The sequence below is a fragment of the Molothrus aeneus genome, unplaced genomic scaffold (genome assembly GCF_037042795.1).
Source record: "Molothrus aeneus isolate 106 unplaced genomic scaffold, BPBGC_Maene_1.0 scaffold_92, whole genome shotgun sequence".
NCBI classification, from domain to species: domain Eukaryota; kingdom Metazoa; phylum Chordata; class Aves; order Passeriformes; family Icteridae; genus Molothrus; species Molothrus aeneus.
In genome coordinates, this window is record NW_027099244.1 from 103914 (window position 1) to 118043 (window position 14130).

General features: G+C 37.4%; 1 protein-coding gene across 1 annotated transcript in view; it reads left to right on the forward strand.

The window, feature by feature from the left end:
• Positions 1-13493, forward strand: part of LOC136571186 (3'-5' RNA helicase YTHDC2-like) — a 29251-nt gene extending 15758 nt beyond the window's left edge. Inside the window, exons 17-30 of the mRNA XM_066571524.1 lie at positions 226-308; positions 1229-1334; positions 1468-1587; positions 1940-2212; positions 2713-2839; positions 3304-3509; positions 4195-4390; positions 5496-5605; positions 7051-7343; positions 7742-7919; positions 8914-9117; positions 11000-11182; positions 12277-12376; positions 12529-13493. Coding sequence (XP_066427621.1) covers positions 226-308; positions 1229-1334; positions 1468-1587; positions 1940-2212; positions 2713-2839; positions 3304-3509; positions 4195-4390; positions 5496-5605; positions 7051-7343; positions 7742-7919; positions 8914-9117; positions 11000-11182; positions 12277-12366 — 2169 coding nt within the window. The 3' untranslated portion in view covers positions 12367-12376; positions 12529-13493. The remainder of the gene's footprint in view (positions 1-225; positions 309-1228; positions 1335-1467; positions 1588-1939; positions 2213-2712; positions 2840-3303; positions 3510-4194; positions 4391-5495; positions 5606-7050; positions 7344-7741; positions 7920-8913; positions 9118-10999; positions 11183-12276; positions 12377-12528) is intronic.
• The last annotated feature ends 637 nt before the right edge of the window (positions 13494-14130 follow it).

Sequence of the window (14130 nt, forward strand, 5' to 3'; positions counted from 1 at the left end):
GAAAATGTTTAATTTCAAAAACTGTGTAGCACTAAGGTACTATAAAGGAGATACCATCATAAATTCACTTGAAACTGAGAAGATACCTTTGTGCCAGAAGTGGCTGTGTATATTACTGTTTCATACTTTTTAGAAAAGTTCTGTTGGTAATCTAAATAACTAGTAACTTTTATTTCATGTACCCTATTGAGTTTTCAGTTTATATTCCTTTCTTTGTTTTTCTAGAAGTCTTTTGATGCACTGAGTCGTGTTACAATGCTAAAAATGGGGTGGATTTCAAAAGCCAGTGCTATCCAGAGAAAGGGCAGGTAATAAATGCCTCATACTGGTTTCCATTTTGCAGATATCCACAGTCCTTTATGTTTAGAATATAGCACACAACATAGTAACTGTTTCTAGCCTAGTCCAGTGTCGTGTTGGATAATGGCCAACACTTGTTCTCTGCAGGTGAGTACTGGTCAGTATGTATTTCCTTAGAATCATTTCCCAAGTAGTAGAAAGGTGATGTTCAGGCATTTCCCAAAGGTCTAGGTTGTTTTCCCTTACTATGTTGTTCTCCTTCCTCTTTCTCCCATGTAGCACCAGCAGTCGCAGTGTCCATTAGGGTGTTTTCACATCTTGTCTGTGGGCAGAGGACTGCCTATATCACTTTCTCCAAGCTATCTATGACTTAACAGGCCATGATTATATTCTTCCGAACACTGTGGGTGAGGGCTCAGAAGTTCATGTAGCAGCAAGTGCCTGTTTTATCAATCACATTGGCATTAAGCTGCACGTATACACATACATGTATATGAATGAGGGAATTTGCTGTCTCTTATTCACTCACAAGTTATTTAATATTTTTTCTGCCTTTTACTCCAAAGGTCACTTCTGTTTGGGGGATGTGAGGAGAAGAAATGAAGTTTGCAACTGATTTCCTTACAACGATTGAGATTTGGACTGGTTTTACATTAGCAAAAAACCCACAGCACTTTACATTAGATAAATCTTGTTTTTCTTCCTCCAGATTTCTCAGTGTTGGGTTAAAATTTCAGTAAAAAATTGCCACACTCTCAAAAATAATCCATGATTGCAAAACTCTCACTTTGCATGTGACTTATAACACTTTCCTCATAGAAGTGCTTCTGCTTTTCCATTCTGAGTTTCTGTGTCTGTTTGTTGGCTTTTGGTTTTATTTTTAGAAAGAAATCCTAATTTTCACAATTTCCCATATTTTATTTTCAAGGGCTGGGCGCTGTCAGCCTGGAGTCTGTTTTCGTCTCTTCAGCAGGCTCAGATTTCAGAATATGTTGGAATTTCAGTCTTCAGAACTTCTCAGAATGCCACTTCAGGTGCATGTTCAGTTAGAAATTATAACTTTAAAAAATCGGATGTCATCAAACCATACTATTAATTGCAACAAATGTGTTTGGGGGTTGTTTCCAAATCTTGGTAATCATTTCTGTTCTGCCTTTTAACTTGCAGGAGATTTGTTTGTACACAAAACTTCTGGCTCCAATTAATTGTCCAATTGTAGACTTTCTTATGAAAGCTCCTGATCCTCCGCCTGCTGTAACTGTGAGAAATGCTGTGCATATGCTTAAGGTCAGAAAAGGAATAGATTTAGATGGTAATTGGGTTTGATCCCAGATTTGTGGTGTAGCAGTCTATCTTACTGACTTCAGTTTGTACTGAAGCTGTTTTTAATTACTTAAGGATGTTTTGAATTTTTGTTGATTGTCTCTTTTCATTTTGTGTGTGGGGATGTGTTTTTCCATGTCAAGGAAAAGAGAGTGCTTCAAAGTCTTGTCTCTGTTAATAGTTTGACTTGCTTTTTTAGTGTTTGGAAACAAGTCTAGTTAATGTCCACTATTCACATCTTTTCTGCTTTCACTATAAATTGATTTTGTCCACTGTACCCGTCCCCCTCTCTGTTTGTTTGTTTGTTTATAAACAGACCATAGATGCCATGGACCCTTGGGAAGATCTCACTGAGCTTGGTTATCACCTCGCTGAATTACCTGTAGAGCCACACCTTGGTAAAATGGTGTTGTATGCTGTAGTTCTGAAGTGCCTGGATCCTGTTCTGACCATTGCCTGCGCTCTTGCCTGCCAAGACCCTTTTGTGCTGCCCACGCTGGCCTCCCAGAAGCGTGCGGCCATGCTGTGCAGGAAGCGTTTTGCTGCCGGGACGTTCAGTGACCACATGGCCCTGCTCAGGGCTTTCCAGGTAGTACTTCATTTCAGAGAGTGCTAATCACTGTAGATCACGCAACCAAGGCAAATAATGTAGCACTCTACTTGGATGTAGAGTGGTGGACTGTGATTAAGTCCTTGGAGAAGACTTTATTTTTGCTAGTGCCTTTGCTGTGTATTGGACTCATAAATTTGTGAGGGCACACTTTTTGTAGTATGTTTTGTTGATATTTTCAAACCTTAGAAAATTCTGAATGTTCCAACAATGTGCCTCTTTTACATCCTACTACACTGAACTTCAAATCATGATATTAATGTAATGATCTTTATTTATTGTTTTAACTTGACATAATCATTGTAATGAACACGTAAGGAGAACCTAATTCTTGAACAGAAAAAAGGATCTGGTTTGATACGTTTACTTTTAGAGTGGGTTTTGCATTCATTTTATTGACATAAATGTAATCTTTTATAAAAATGCAGTTTTTAGTTTTAGCCTATCAAATTAATAGGTGAATGTAAAAACGTTTTCAGGCATGGCAGAAGGCACGCAGTGATGGCTGGGAGAGGGCCTTCTGTGAAAAGAACTTCCTGTCCCAAGCCACAATGGAAATCATTGTAGGAATGAGAACACAGTTGCTTGGCCAGCTTAGAGCCTCAGGTAAAGAACTTGGAAAAATTTTCATTAAATGTTTAATGTTGTTTTAAAGTCAAGCATATAGAAATTATTACAAAAATCATGTTCACTGGTGTAATTTTCCTTACTTAATTTGAAATGCACCTTCATGTACACATTCATGCAGGGTATGGTGTAGATGAGGAAGTGTGGCTGATCTAACTGAAAAACCCTCGTTTCCACTTGTCACCGCATTTCATGGTTTAATAAATTATTCCCATAGGAAATGTCTTTGTATTGTAGAAAATAGTCATATTCTGTGTTAGTATGAAACCTCTTATCAGGAAGGATTTAAGTGTAGTGGTTTCTTCTTTGTGCTGTTAAGGTTGGCAGTACAACAGGTTGAAAAATGCAATAAATAAGTTGTTTATTTCACCTTTAGTTTGTAACTCCTTTTAAGAACCAAACACAAGCTAACATGGCACTGTTTTGTCTTGTTCTTTTGTCAGGTTTTGTGAGGGCCAGAGGAGGAGCTGATATTAGAGATGTTAATACTAACTCTGAGAACTGGGCTGTAATTAAAGCTGCCTTAGTGGCCGGGATGTATCCCAATCTTGTGCATGTAGACAGAGAAAGCCTGGTGTTGACTGAACCAAAGGAGAAGAAAGTGCGATTTCATCCTACCTCTGTTCTTGGTCAGTCTCAGTATAAAAAGGTAAAATCACTTTGAATTCATAGTTCAAGAAAAAGAGCACTAAAATCTATCACATGTTTTAGAATGTCTTTTTCTAGTTCTCAGTACTTTAAAAGCAGTTTGGGCATTTAACACTACAGCTTTAGCAAATACTGTTCTACCCAGCTGATAGAACTGGAGTTGATTCATTTTTCCATTGTTTCAATTAGTCCTTTCTCTAGATGGAACAAGGGAAAATGGCAAAAAAACCACCCCAGTTATAAGATTGTTTTAAAAATAGAATTATCCCTACTCTTAAAAGGAAGAAGTTCTTCTCTGAAACTTTTTTTTAACATTTGTTTTTAAAGCAAAATATTTTATTTTATCATGGTAAGCTAATTTGTGAATCTGGTTGAATTCTCTCACGCTTTTTTTTGCATGTATATTTTTATATGTATATAATTATACATGTATTTATTTCTCAAAAGATAGAATCATGGAATGGTTTGGGTTGGAAGGGACCTTAATGCTTATCTCATTCCAATCCCTGCCACAGGCAGGGACACCTTTCACTCTTCCAGGTTGCTCAGAGCCTCACCCAGTCTGGCCTTGAACACTGCCAGGTTGAGGCATCCACAGTGTCTCTAGATAAAATGAGAAATATGTTAAAATTTACATTAATTACAGTAGATGGTATAATAGCCTAGTCTTACCTGCTCTTGCACAGATTGCTTTAGCTAATGGACAAGCTGCAGCCATCCAGGCCCTCCCTACAGACTGGCTTATATATGATGAAATGACAAGAGCTGACAAGACAGCAAACATCAGGTGCTGCTCTGTTGTGACACCTGTCACCGTGTCCCTCTTCTGTGGACCAGCCAGGCTGCCAAGTAATGCCTTGCAGGCATCTTCATCCTTTCGAGGTACACTGGAGTCTGGATTTGGAATGTTTCCACTGGTATACATTAGTGTGCAACATGGAAAGCTTATTTTTCAGTAATATTTAATACATATATTGGCTGATTCTGAAAACAACAGTGTTATAATTCCTGTAGCTGTTCAGGAGTAGTTTGTAGGTTCTGTAATAAATCTCTCAGTTTTGGGATTCCTTACATATTCAAGTCCATAAATTACACAGTTCTGGGAGTCTCAGAAACTATGGTATAGTTTGTAAGCAAAGAATGCAGCCACAATGTCTAATGATAATAATGATACTGAGATGTGTAGTATGTATGTTCTTTTTCTACGGACTACTTTATTCGATACATTGAACCAGATTATTCAAACTCAAAAATTTAGAAATAATCAATATGGCCAACAAGTCATGTTGCTTCTAGCTGACACACGCATTTTCAAGATATGTTCTACTGATAATTTTTTTGTCAATTAACTGTACCATAAACTGTAAGTAATAGAGAATATATAGAAATTTTCTTTTTTTTTCTTACTTGAGTCCTCTTGGATTGGAAGCAAAAATAACTGCTGCTAGTTCTCATAGTTGAAATCAAACTAAAAGTCCAACTTATTTCTGAAGCTTTCCTGTCTTGCTTTTAAACTGTTAACCTTAGAGTAGTGTTCATGCTGATTGAATTGCACTTTAGAAAAATAAGGATTCCTAATCAATAGCCATATGTATTATATGTATATTTTTTTCTTACTAAGTCTTTAAATCTGCTGTTTTACTAGGAAATAGAGCCACATATGCTTAGGCAAAAGTTGGATAGTGGCTTGTGAGTACTGGTGAAGGTACATGAGTTGAGTCCAATCATATCAGTACAGGTTTTTACATAGTAGGACCTACAGCAGGTCTGGCTACTTGATTGCTGCTATCTGGAGTAAAGACTTATCAGTGTGTTTGCGGAAAAGAAGAGGTAGTTTTACAAATGTTTACATTTTAAAGTCAATTTTAGAAGGAAAAATATTATTGCTGTTAATACAGCAGTGTTCGTTTCTTTGTATATAAGTAGAAATAATACTAATAATAATACTTCTGTCTTACTAATAATAATACTTTTGTCTTTAATTCAGGAGGAGGGGTATCTAATGATAGCAGTGACAGTGAGATGGAGGACAAAACAACTGCTAATCTGGCACTACTGAAGCTGGACGAATGGCTCCATCTCAAACTGGATCCTGAAGTTAGTAAGAAATCACTCCTAGGTTTGCTTCATGTAGAAGAATTGTAAAAAAGATGTGAAAAGGTTTTTGTAACATTTGAGTAGCCAAGAATTTTCTCTAAGAATGTCATGGTCCATTTGAGTCTCTCAAACTACATACTCAGTGATTTAACCTTTCCTTCATGAGCTCATCAAGAATTAAAGGGCTTCAATCCCCTTTGGCACAGAGTTGTCTGTTGCGTGAACTTGTGTATTCAACATCCAAGTTGCAATGTTTCATAACCTATCACCCATACCTTTCAATTCTTTTACCTGTGAGCAAAAGGAAAGAAAATAATTAGTCATTTAAGTCAGCAGTTGGAGTGCTCATTCTTCTTCCTCCATCTTGGTGTGGGAGTCCTGTCTATCACATGAGGGAGCAGGAAAGCCTCAGCAGTGCAGATGCTGTTGGATCTCCTTCAAAAACTTTCTGGGCAGTATGATGTTTTATATGTCTGAGCTTGGCAGTTTTGTCCCTTTCCACAAGTCAGCAGATTCTGAAGAGACTGCCAGACAAAAGATAATGGCTGCAAGGGACAGCAAACTGCAGGTGACAGTGGCTGCATAAGCGTCCTTCTGCTGCTTCTGGCCTCCTGTCCTGTCTGCATGGTGCTTTATCAGGCTATGCAGGAGCTGGGATCGCCAGAATCTGAAGAGGAGCTGAGAGAGCAGTCACATTGGCATATTGTCTTCTTCTTTCTGTGCAAGAGTAACCAAAATCGGATCAAAAAAGGAGCACTTGAAGCTGGAGTTGCTGAAAGAAAGTTGCTGTCAGATTTTTTAAGGATAAATATAAACCTCTTTGAAATTGAAGTCTTTATGTCATTGAGGAGCTGTGGCTATGGTAGGAGGTAGTTTATGGGTCATGAAACACATTTTCACCAGCTCTAATAATAATACTGTCTCTCCTAGACATGTCCAAAAGAGTGATTTTTTAAAATTTTTTTTTAAAGGAAGCATTTCTGATAATTGGGAATTAGACTATAGTCTTCTGAATTTAGTCATCACATTTGAGCAGATGTCTGTGTAAGAAAAATATCACTTAGAGCTCTTTTCCCTCAAGTATGACTGAAGAGTGCATGAGTAGAGACTGATTTGAGAGGAAGGGCATAAAGCATGAAAGGATTGGGTTTTCTCAAAAGATAAAAAGGAAAAAAAAGTCTGTGGATTTACAGTACAAAGCTAAGTTTAGTACAGAGCTAAATGAAATGTTTGAAAAATTACCTTGCACCCAAGGAAAAGAAAGTAAATTAACATTTAGTTTAAATATGGATTATTCCCCTTCCCCAAGACCTTAGTCCTGCCTTTCATTTTGGGCCCTGTTTATATTAGAATGCCAGGTGCTGCCTGATAGGAAAAAGATAGGGTCCTTTTACCTGTCTGATCTAATTTTCATCAGCATTTAACAGAATTTGAATCCATCACAGGCTGCTGGTATGCTGTTGCAACTCAGGCAGAAGTGGCACAGTTTGTTCCTGCGTCGTATGCGAGCTCCTTCTAAACCGTGGTCTCAGGTTGATGAAACAACTGTAAGAGCAATTACAGCTGTTCTGAGTGCTGAAGAACAGTCTGCAGGTCTGCAGCAGCCTTCAGGAATCGGCCAGAGACCAAGACCTGTGACTTGTGAAGAACTTACTTTGGCATCTTCCTTTCTGCTGTCAACCAACAGCAGAAAAAGCTCAACAGAAACTGAATTGTCTGACTCTTCTAATGCTGAAAAGTAAGATGTTGAGGTCTTCTGCTCACTGTAGGTTGCAAATTATGTGTACAAGTATCACTTAAATTTCTGCTAGTAATAAGGAGGTGGAAACAGTGGAAATACAGTTCAAAGGTGTTATACTGTTATATGCTGCATTGTAATCCCATAAAGTATTTCATACCTGGGCCTGCTTTTTTGAGAGAGCAGTCAGGAATATTGTCCATGAATTGTGATGTTTGAGAAGTAGCAGAAGAGGTTTAACAGTAGCACTAAAAAGTAATGCATGATCAGTATGGCTTTTTTAGTTAGGGTTTAATAGATTTTGTAGCTGCTGTAATACATGTGGTCATGCAGTAGGCTGACAGGTCGATGTAAATTGTTCAGTGACTGCTTGTGAAACTCAAGGTATGTCTTTTTAGGGTTTCAGTGAAATCTGCATCTCCTGCCCTCCACCAGCCGAAGAAGAACAAAGAAAAAGACATTTTGCTCTCCAAACGATCCTCAGATGACAGATCAGCTCAGTCCTCAGTGAAGCCTTCAGACAGCAGTAGCTATTCCAGCCCCTGTGCTAGTCCTTCTTCTCCGGTGTCTGGAAAGGTAGAGTTCTCTAACCTATCACCCTGCTCTTCAAAAGTAATAGAATTCCTTGCTGATATCATTCTGCAATTAGGTATTTTACTGGTAAATTAGGAACCTAACTTAACTTTTAATTTATAACAGCTGCATACTACTTCCTTCCTTCTTCTAAAATCTAGACTAATTATCCTTGTTTCACTATTTTAATACAGTAAAAATTTGTCACCTGCTGAGGTAAAGCTATCCAAAGTAGAAAAAATGAGATTTAAAAAAAACCCCTTGTTCTAATGAATGTGTATTAGGTTTTTTTTCAACTAAATTAGTATATTATACACACACTTCTGAAGTTTTTGGATTCTGCTTTTTTCTGTTTCTGTAATAGCATAATTGATACTGATTCTGTGTTATCTGCCTTACTATGACTGCTTGGGGTTTTTGTGATGGTTATTTTGTGATACTCATTTAAAGCACACATTTTAAATGAGATTGTTGTCATAGTTGTCCCTATATACTTGAATAGTAGACTGCAGTAACACTAAAGAGATCATTGAGAGGAAACATCATGGACTTACTGGAGGATTTAGTAATTCCTCTTGAATCTTTCAGCTTTTAAATTAAGACAGTGTAAAAGGAAGAAAACATGTTTCCTGAATGTAGAAATACGAGTAGTGCTGTAGGCTGCACTCTTGGATGATTAATTTTGGTGTCATCTCAAGGTGTGTCAGACTTAAACCAATTATAATTAATACTAGACTTCTTAATCGTGTTCTGCTCTATTTGTTTTCTGCCCCTCATAGATGAATTACTATTTTGAAAAGTGCTTTAAAAATGTAAAATAGATATGAAATACATTTCAAAGCCATTTTTGACAGGACCAGCTGATAGATTTTATGTTTCTTCTAGAACCTGGAGGAGGAAGGGAGGAGCACAGTCAAGGGATTTCTGTCCTTGTGTGTGACACTTCAGAAATAAAGCCTGTTGTATTGTACTTATTAATTTAATTTATTTCTTCCAGGGTTGCAAATCTCCTTCACCAAGACAAAATATGCCAGTTCGGTACTTTATAATGAAAAGTAGCAACTTGCAAAACATTGATATTTCTCAACAGAAGGGAATATGGTCCACTACACCAAGTAATGAACGGAAACTGAATGGAGCCTTTTGGGAGAGCAGCGTGGTTTACTTAATATTTTCTGTTCAAGGGTCTGGATGCTTTCAGGTGGGTCTTAATCTTAAACTAACTGTTAGCAGTGGTTGATGGTTTAGGAGGATGCAGCCAATGACTGTGTGTGGTGTGGACAGCTTTGCTTATGGCTTCTGACTTTCCTAGAAGCAGAGCAATGTGCGAATGTCTGTACTTGCTGAAGAAAGAGTATTTCAAAGCTGAGATGGAATTTTCTCCAAACATCATGAGTAAGAAAAATATTTGTACCCTACATTAATCCTCTAAAACAACAACCACCAGAAACAAAAATCCTAACAAAGTAGGGGATTGCTACTGTTTGCATGCCAAAATGTGTATTGTATGTGAGCAAGCACTTACTGTCAAGTCACAGCTTTCTAAAGCCAGGAAACTCATACATTTCTTTATTATAATTTTGATTAAAACTGATTTTATTCACTTCCAATTAGGAAGCTGGCCATGATTCTTGCAGAGCTCTGTCTTGACTTCATATTCAGTGAGATATTTGTCAACAGTTTGTTGGTCAAATCTGTGGTCAGTTTGAAGTAAAAACTTGACCTGGTAATGCAAAGTTGCAGGTTAGCTGTGACACAGCTAAATTCAGTTGTTCCAGGTAAAGAAATTTCAATTTACTTCTTCATAGATAAGTTAGTTATGAAAGTCAGCTGAACTTAAAATCTATCAAACCAACCAAAACACAGCTGTCTTGGCAATACCACTGAAGGACTGCTGTGACATATTACATGTGATGGTTTGGCAAATGCAGATACTGGAAAGTAATTTTCAGCAAGTCAGTTGACACTGAAAATGGGCTGTTGCACTGGTCCTGTCAGACAAGAAAGTGGGGAAGAGAAGACACCCTCAAGTCAGGAGTGTATGTGGTTGACCTTGCCCCCTTCCCTTCCAGTTTTGACAGTGCACTGCACCCTCATGGGAATGTGAGATTAACTTCCCTATTAATCTTCTCTTGTCCCAACTCTCTCTTTCTATTCTATTCTATTCTATTCTATTCTATTCTATTCTATTCTATTCTATTCTATTCTATTCTATTCTATTCTATTCTATTCTATTCTATTCTATTCTATTCTATTCTATTCTATTCTATTCTATTCTGTTTGTTTTTTCCTCTGTTCCTTTTATTAATTCTCGTTTAAGTCTGGCTTGAGCTATCTAGGACTGCTTGTCTTACAACAGCAGTGTGTGCTGGTAATTTACTGAACTGCTTCTTTTGGACTGCCAAGTCCTAAACGGCATAAATACACCTGAATGGTATATTGATATGTTGTTTGTGGGTTTGTGTTTACTTTCAGTTTGTTTGGTGTGTGGGTAAATCAGGGTGTCCTTAAGTAAGTTAGATGCTGTCTCAGATTGGGGAGAATACTTGTTATGTTGGAATTTTGTCCGGCTTCACTAAAGCAGGAAATAAAAGCAACTTTGACTTCTTTCTTTGAAGAACAACTACACTCTCCTAATTGTGTGTGAAAGTTAACATAGAGGGAGCATGAGAAGGAACAAATGGATTTCTGCAAAAATTACCTAAAAGTAACAAGGAAGATGAATATCTAATGGACTATTCTATAGTAGAATATTCATCTCAACTTCCTTCTTCTTCAGGTGGTTATGCAACAGCTTTTTAATAAGTTACAAAGCTCAAAAACCTTTAATGATAATTTTGTCATTGAGAGACATTCCTTATGGTGAAACCCTACAAGGCATATTTGAAGTGGAAAAAGAAGTGATTCTTCTAACTTTCTAGATGTAAACATTTTGGAAGCTCTAGCTTCATGGTGGAGAGTGTGTGAATCACTTTGAAATTACTTTGAAAGTTTCATAGGAAGTTTGGTTATTTATCTCATTCTACCATAGACAGATATGGCCTCATTATGTCTGTTCTTTCATATTTCAATTTTTGTCCCAGGGTTTTGCTAGAATGGGTTCAGCGATTGGGTGTGAGAAAAGTCAAGACTGGGGATCTGCTGGTTTTGGAGGTGTATTTAAGGTGGACTGGATCCGAAAAGAAAGCATTCCTTTTCAGTTTGCACACCATTTGCTCAACCCACGGAATGACAGTAAGAAAGTACAGATAAGTAGGGATGGCCAGGTAATGTTACTCTCTTCTGAAGTTTTCTTTATTTGGTAGAATGTATTTGGTGTATTTTTTATTAGCTTGTTCAGCCTTGACATTTATCTCCACTTGTTTGTGTATCTGCTGATCTGAATTCGCAGTTCATTAGTGTATTGTACCTTCAGCTAATGCAGAATTACTGCTGAAGTAATGGAGCTATTTTGATAAAATCAAAAGTTTCTTGCTTATGTGTTAAAAAATTATTTTAAGGTGGATGCTTCCAAAAAGAAGTTGTTTGGTTTGATTTTCAGTTTGTAATTTAGTTCTGGAGGTTTGTTCCCTATTTGCTTGAGATGTGTTCTCTTAGTTAGTCTGTTACACCCAAATAACTTTTCAAAATTATTAATTTTTTTTTGTAAAGCCTGAAGAGAATCCTGAGGTTTAAGGTAGAGTGCAGCTTAGGACAGTTCTTGTACTTTTTACAGCTCTAAAAATGCAACTAAAAAAAGCCAAAGCCAAAATTTCTGTGTGGCAGTTTCTGCCCTCTCCCCATCCCCTCCCTGAACATCTCCTTGAGGATTCAAGAGCTAAAGTTTTTGTATCACTTTCTCTCCTTCAAATCCTCTCTCCAGCTGTAAGAAACTGGAGGAAAGGAGAAGTACAAGGAAAGGATGGCCACTGTATTTCCTGTGACCTCTATTTCCATATTCTCCACCACACTTGATGGAATTCAACTTAAAAGATGTGGAAAATAATGATCTCAAGTTAGTAAGTGACTGATCTGTGGGAGGTACAAAGTGTCTGGTGCATCTGTTCTTGTGTATGGTGGTAGGGTGTTCACTGGGAATTGTCTTTGTGAGAAATGACAATTCACTGTCAATGAAAACACCCTAAACAGCCTGTAGGCCAGGATGGCTTGCAAAAGTTTTTACCTCCTGCTCAGCCCTAGTAAGAAGACCTTGCTTTGCTGTGAGTTCTAATGTTTGTCCCAATAGCAAAAGAGATGAGCTCTTCCAGAAGGGTTGAAAGAAATAACCAGCAACATCATCTAGCAATTCAGTAATAAATAGTTTCTATGTGCTCAGTAGTAGCGGTGCAGGTAACTTCCCTGATTTCCTGTTCATTTCTAGGAGCTGGAACCACAAGTTGGAGAGCAGTTGCTGCAGCTTTGGGACCATATTCCTTTGGCAGGAAAAAAACTGACTGAGCATGCCAAGTAATGTGACAGAGGTAGTTTTCCATGCATTGCTTGCTGGTTTTGTGGTAGAGGAAAACCCATGAAGACACAGTGTATCATCACAGTACTGTCTTTCCTTTATAGCTTGTGGAAGAACAAGTACACTTGGTACTAAATATTCTATTATTTGGATTTTTTTTTTCAGCTGGTTTAGGTTGTTGAAACATCAGCCACAAGAACCAGCAGTGTATCTACAATAAAGATGAGGAAGATGACACAACAGCCTCCTGACATTCTTCCTCATGCTGGGCAGCTAGAAGTGGAAAAATAAGAAGGAATTGTGTTGTTTTCAGTGTTTACTTGCCAGCCTGTTTTTTGACTGAGTTGGTTTTTTTAAGGAGTGTGCAGTTGATACTTAAAAATACAGTTAAGTTGAAAACAAAGTTTGAAACAATGGACCTCATTTAAGTTGTCTGTGGGTTTAAAATAGCATAACAGACAGTTTAAGTATGCAGTTTACAGTTAAAGCTTTCTCAACCCAGTAAAAGGTATGAGAATGTAAATGTTAATTAATCAGTCTTGCAGTTCAGTTAAAAAAAAAATACTAACTCCAAATATGCCAAAAGGCTCCTTAAGTGTACTTCCACATCCACAGTGCAAGAGAGCAGAATATATTCATACAAATAACTAAGCAGCTGGAGATGTTAATTTTTAATTTATTTAAAAGTAATTCTTAAAAAAAATATTTATTTTATTTTGGTTTTGTTTGTAATTATTTATTTATGTGTTTATTTATTGTTAAATTTAATTATTTTAAATTAATTTAATTTAAATAGAAAAGAAGGAGCATGAGACTTTTGGTTTTGTTTGTAATTATTTATTTATGTGTTTATTTATTGTTAAATTTAATTATTTTAAATTAATTTAATTTAAATAGAAAAGAAGGAGCATGAGACTTTTGAGATTGGGTGCGTCCACTGATGTTTCTAGTTTCAGTTATTTTTCCCCTTTAAGACGTGACTCACACCTTTGAGAAGCTGAAACAGTCTTTCAGAGGCCTGTGGCCAAGTGGTTCTTCAATATTTCACTAATTTAGGCAGTGTTACAATATTTGTATTTCTTTAAAAAACAATAAAAATCTTTAACAGTACAATTTCCTTGATCATTTAACATTGTCTTCATGCTTTCTTTCAAGTTGTTTCTTTTTCTTCCACACCACTGCTATCTTGGTTTATTTGGCTTTTTCTTAGTCCTTAACATACTGTACTGTAAGGCTGGTATAAGTGGGTGTGATCACTGTCAGCAGTGTTTGTGGTCATTTTTAGGTTAAACCAAGATTTTTTGCTGCTTCTGAGCCTCCACCTGTTTCCTCTTGTCTGTTCAGGATATTACCCCATGCATTCATTTTGCATTCTGTGTGGTGACTTCCACACATGAACCATCAGTTTGACCTTTGCCAAGACTTACTGGGTGCCTGTAAGGCTGGTATGCCCAAGAAATAGTTTCTCAAGACAGTGCATAGAAGGGAGGCATGAGGCTCTTCCTGCCTTTTACAGTACTTCCAGGCCTGTGCCCACCCAGGAATGTGGGGCAGTACTGCCGTGTACAGATTTACAGGGCCCTGTGCACTCCAGAGACAGGGCTGGTACAGGAGAGGGAGCACGGGCAAGTGTAATGTTTGGCTAACCAGCCAAATGGTACTTCTGCAGCTTGATGGTAAAAAGAACAGTCCAGCCATAGCATTTGCATTTCACAAGGCCACTGGCCAGCATAGGTCGCTTGTGTGAAGAAGAGATCGTACCCTGCT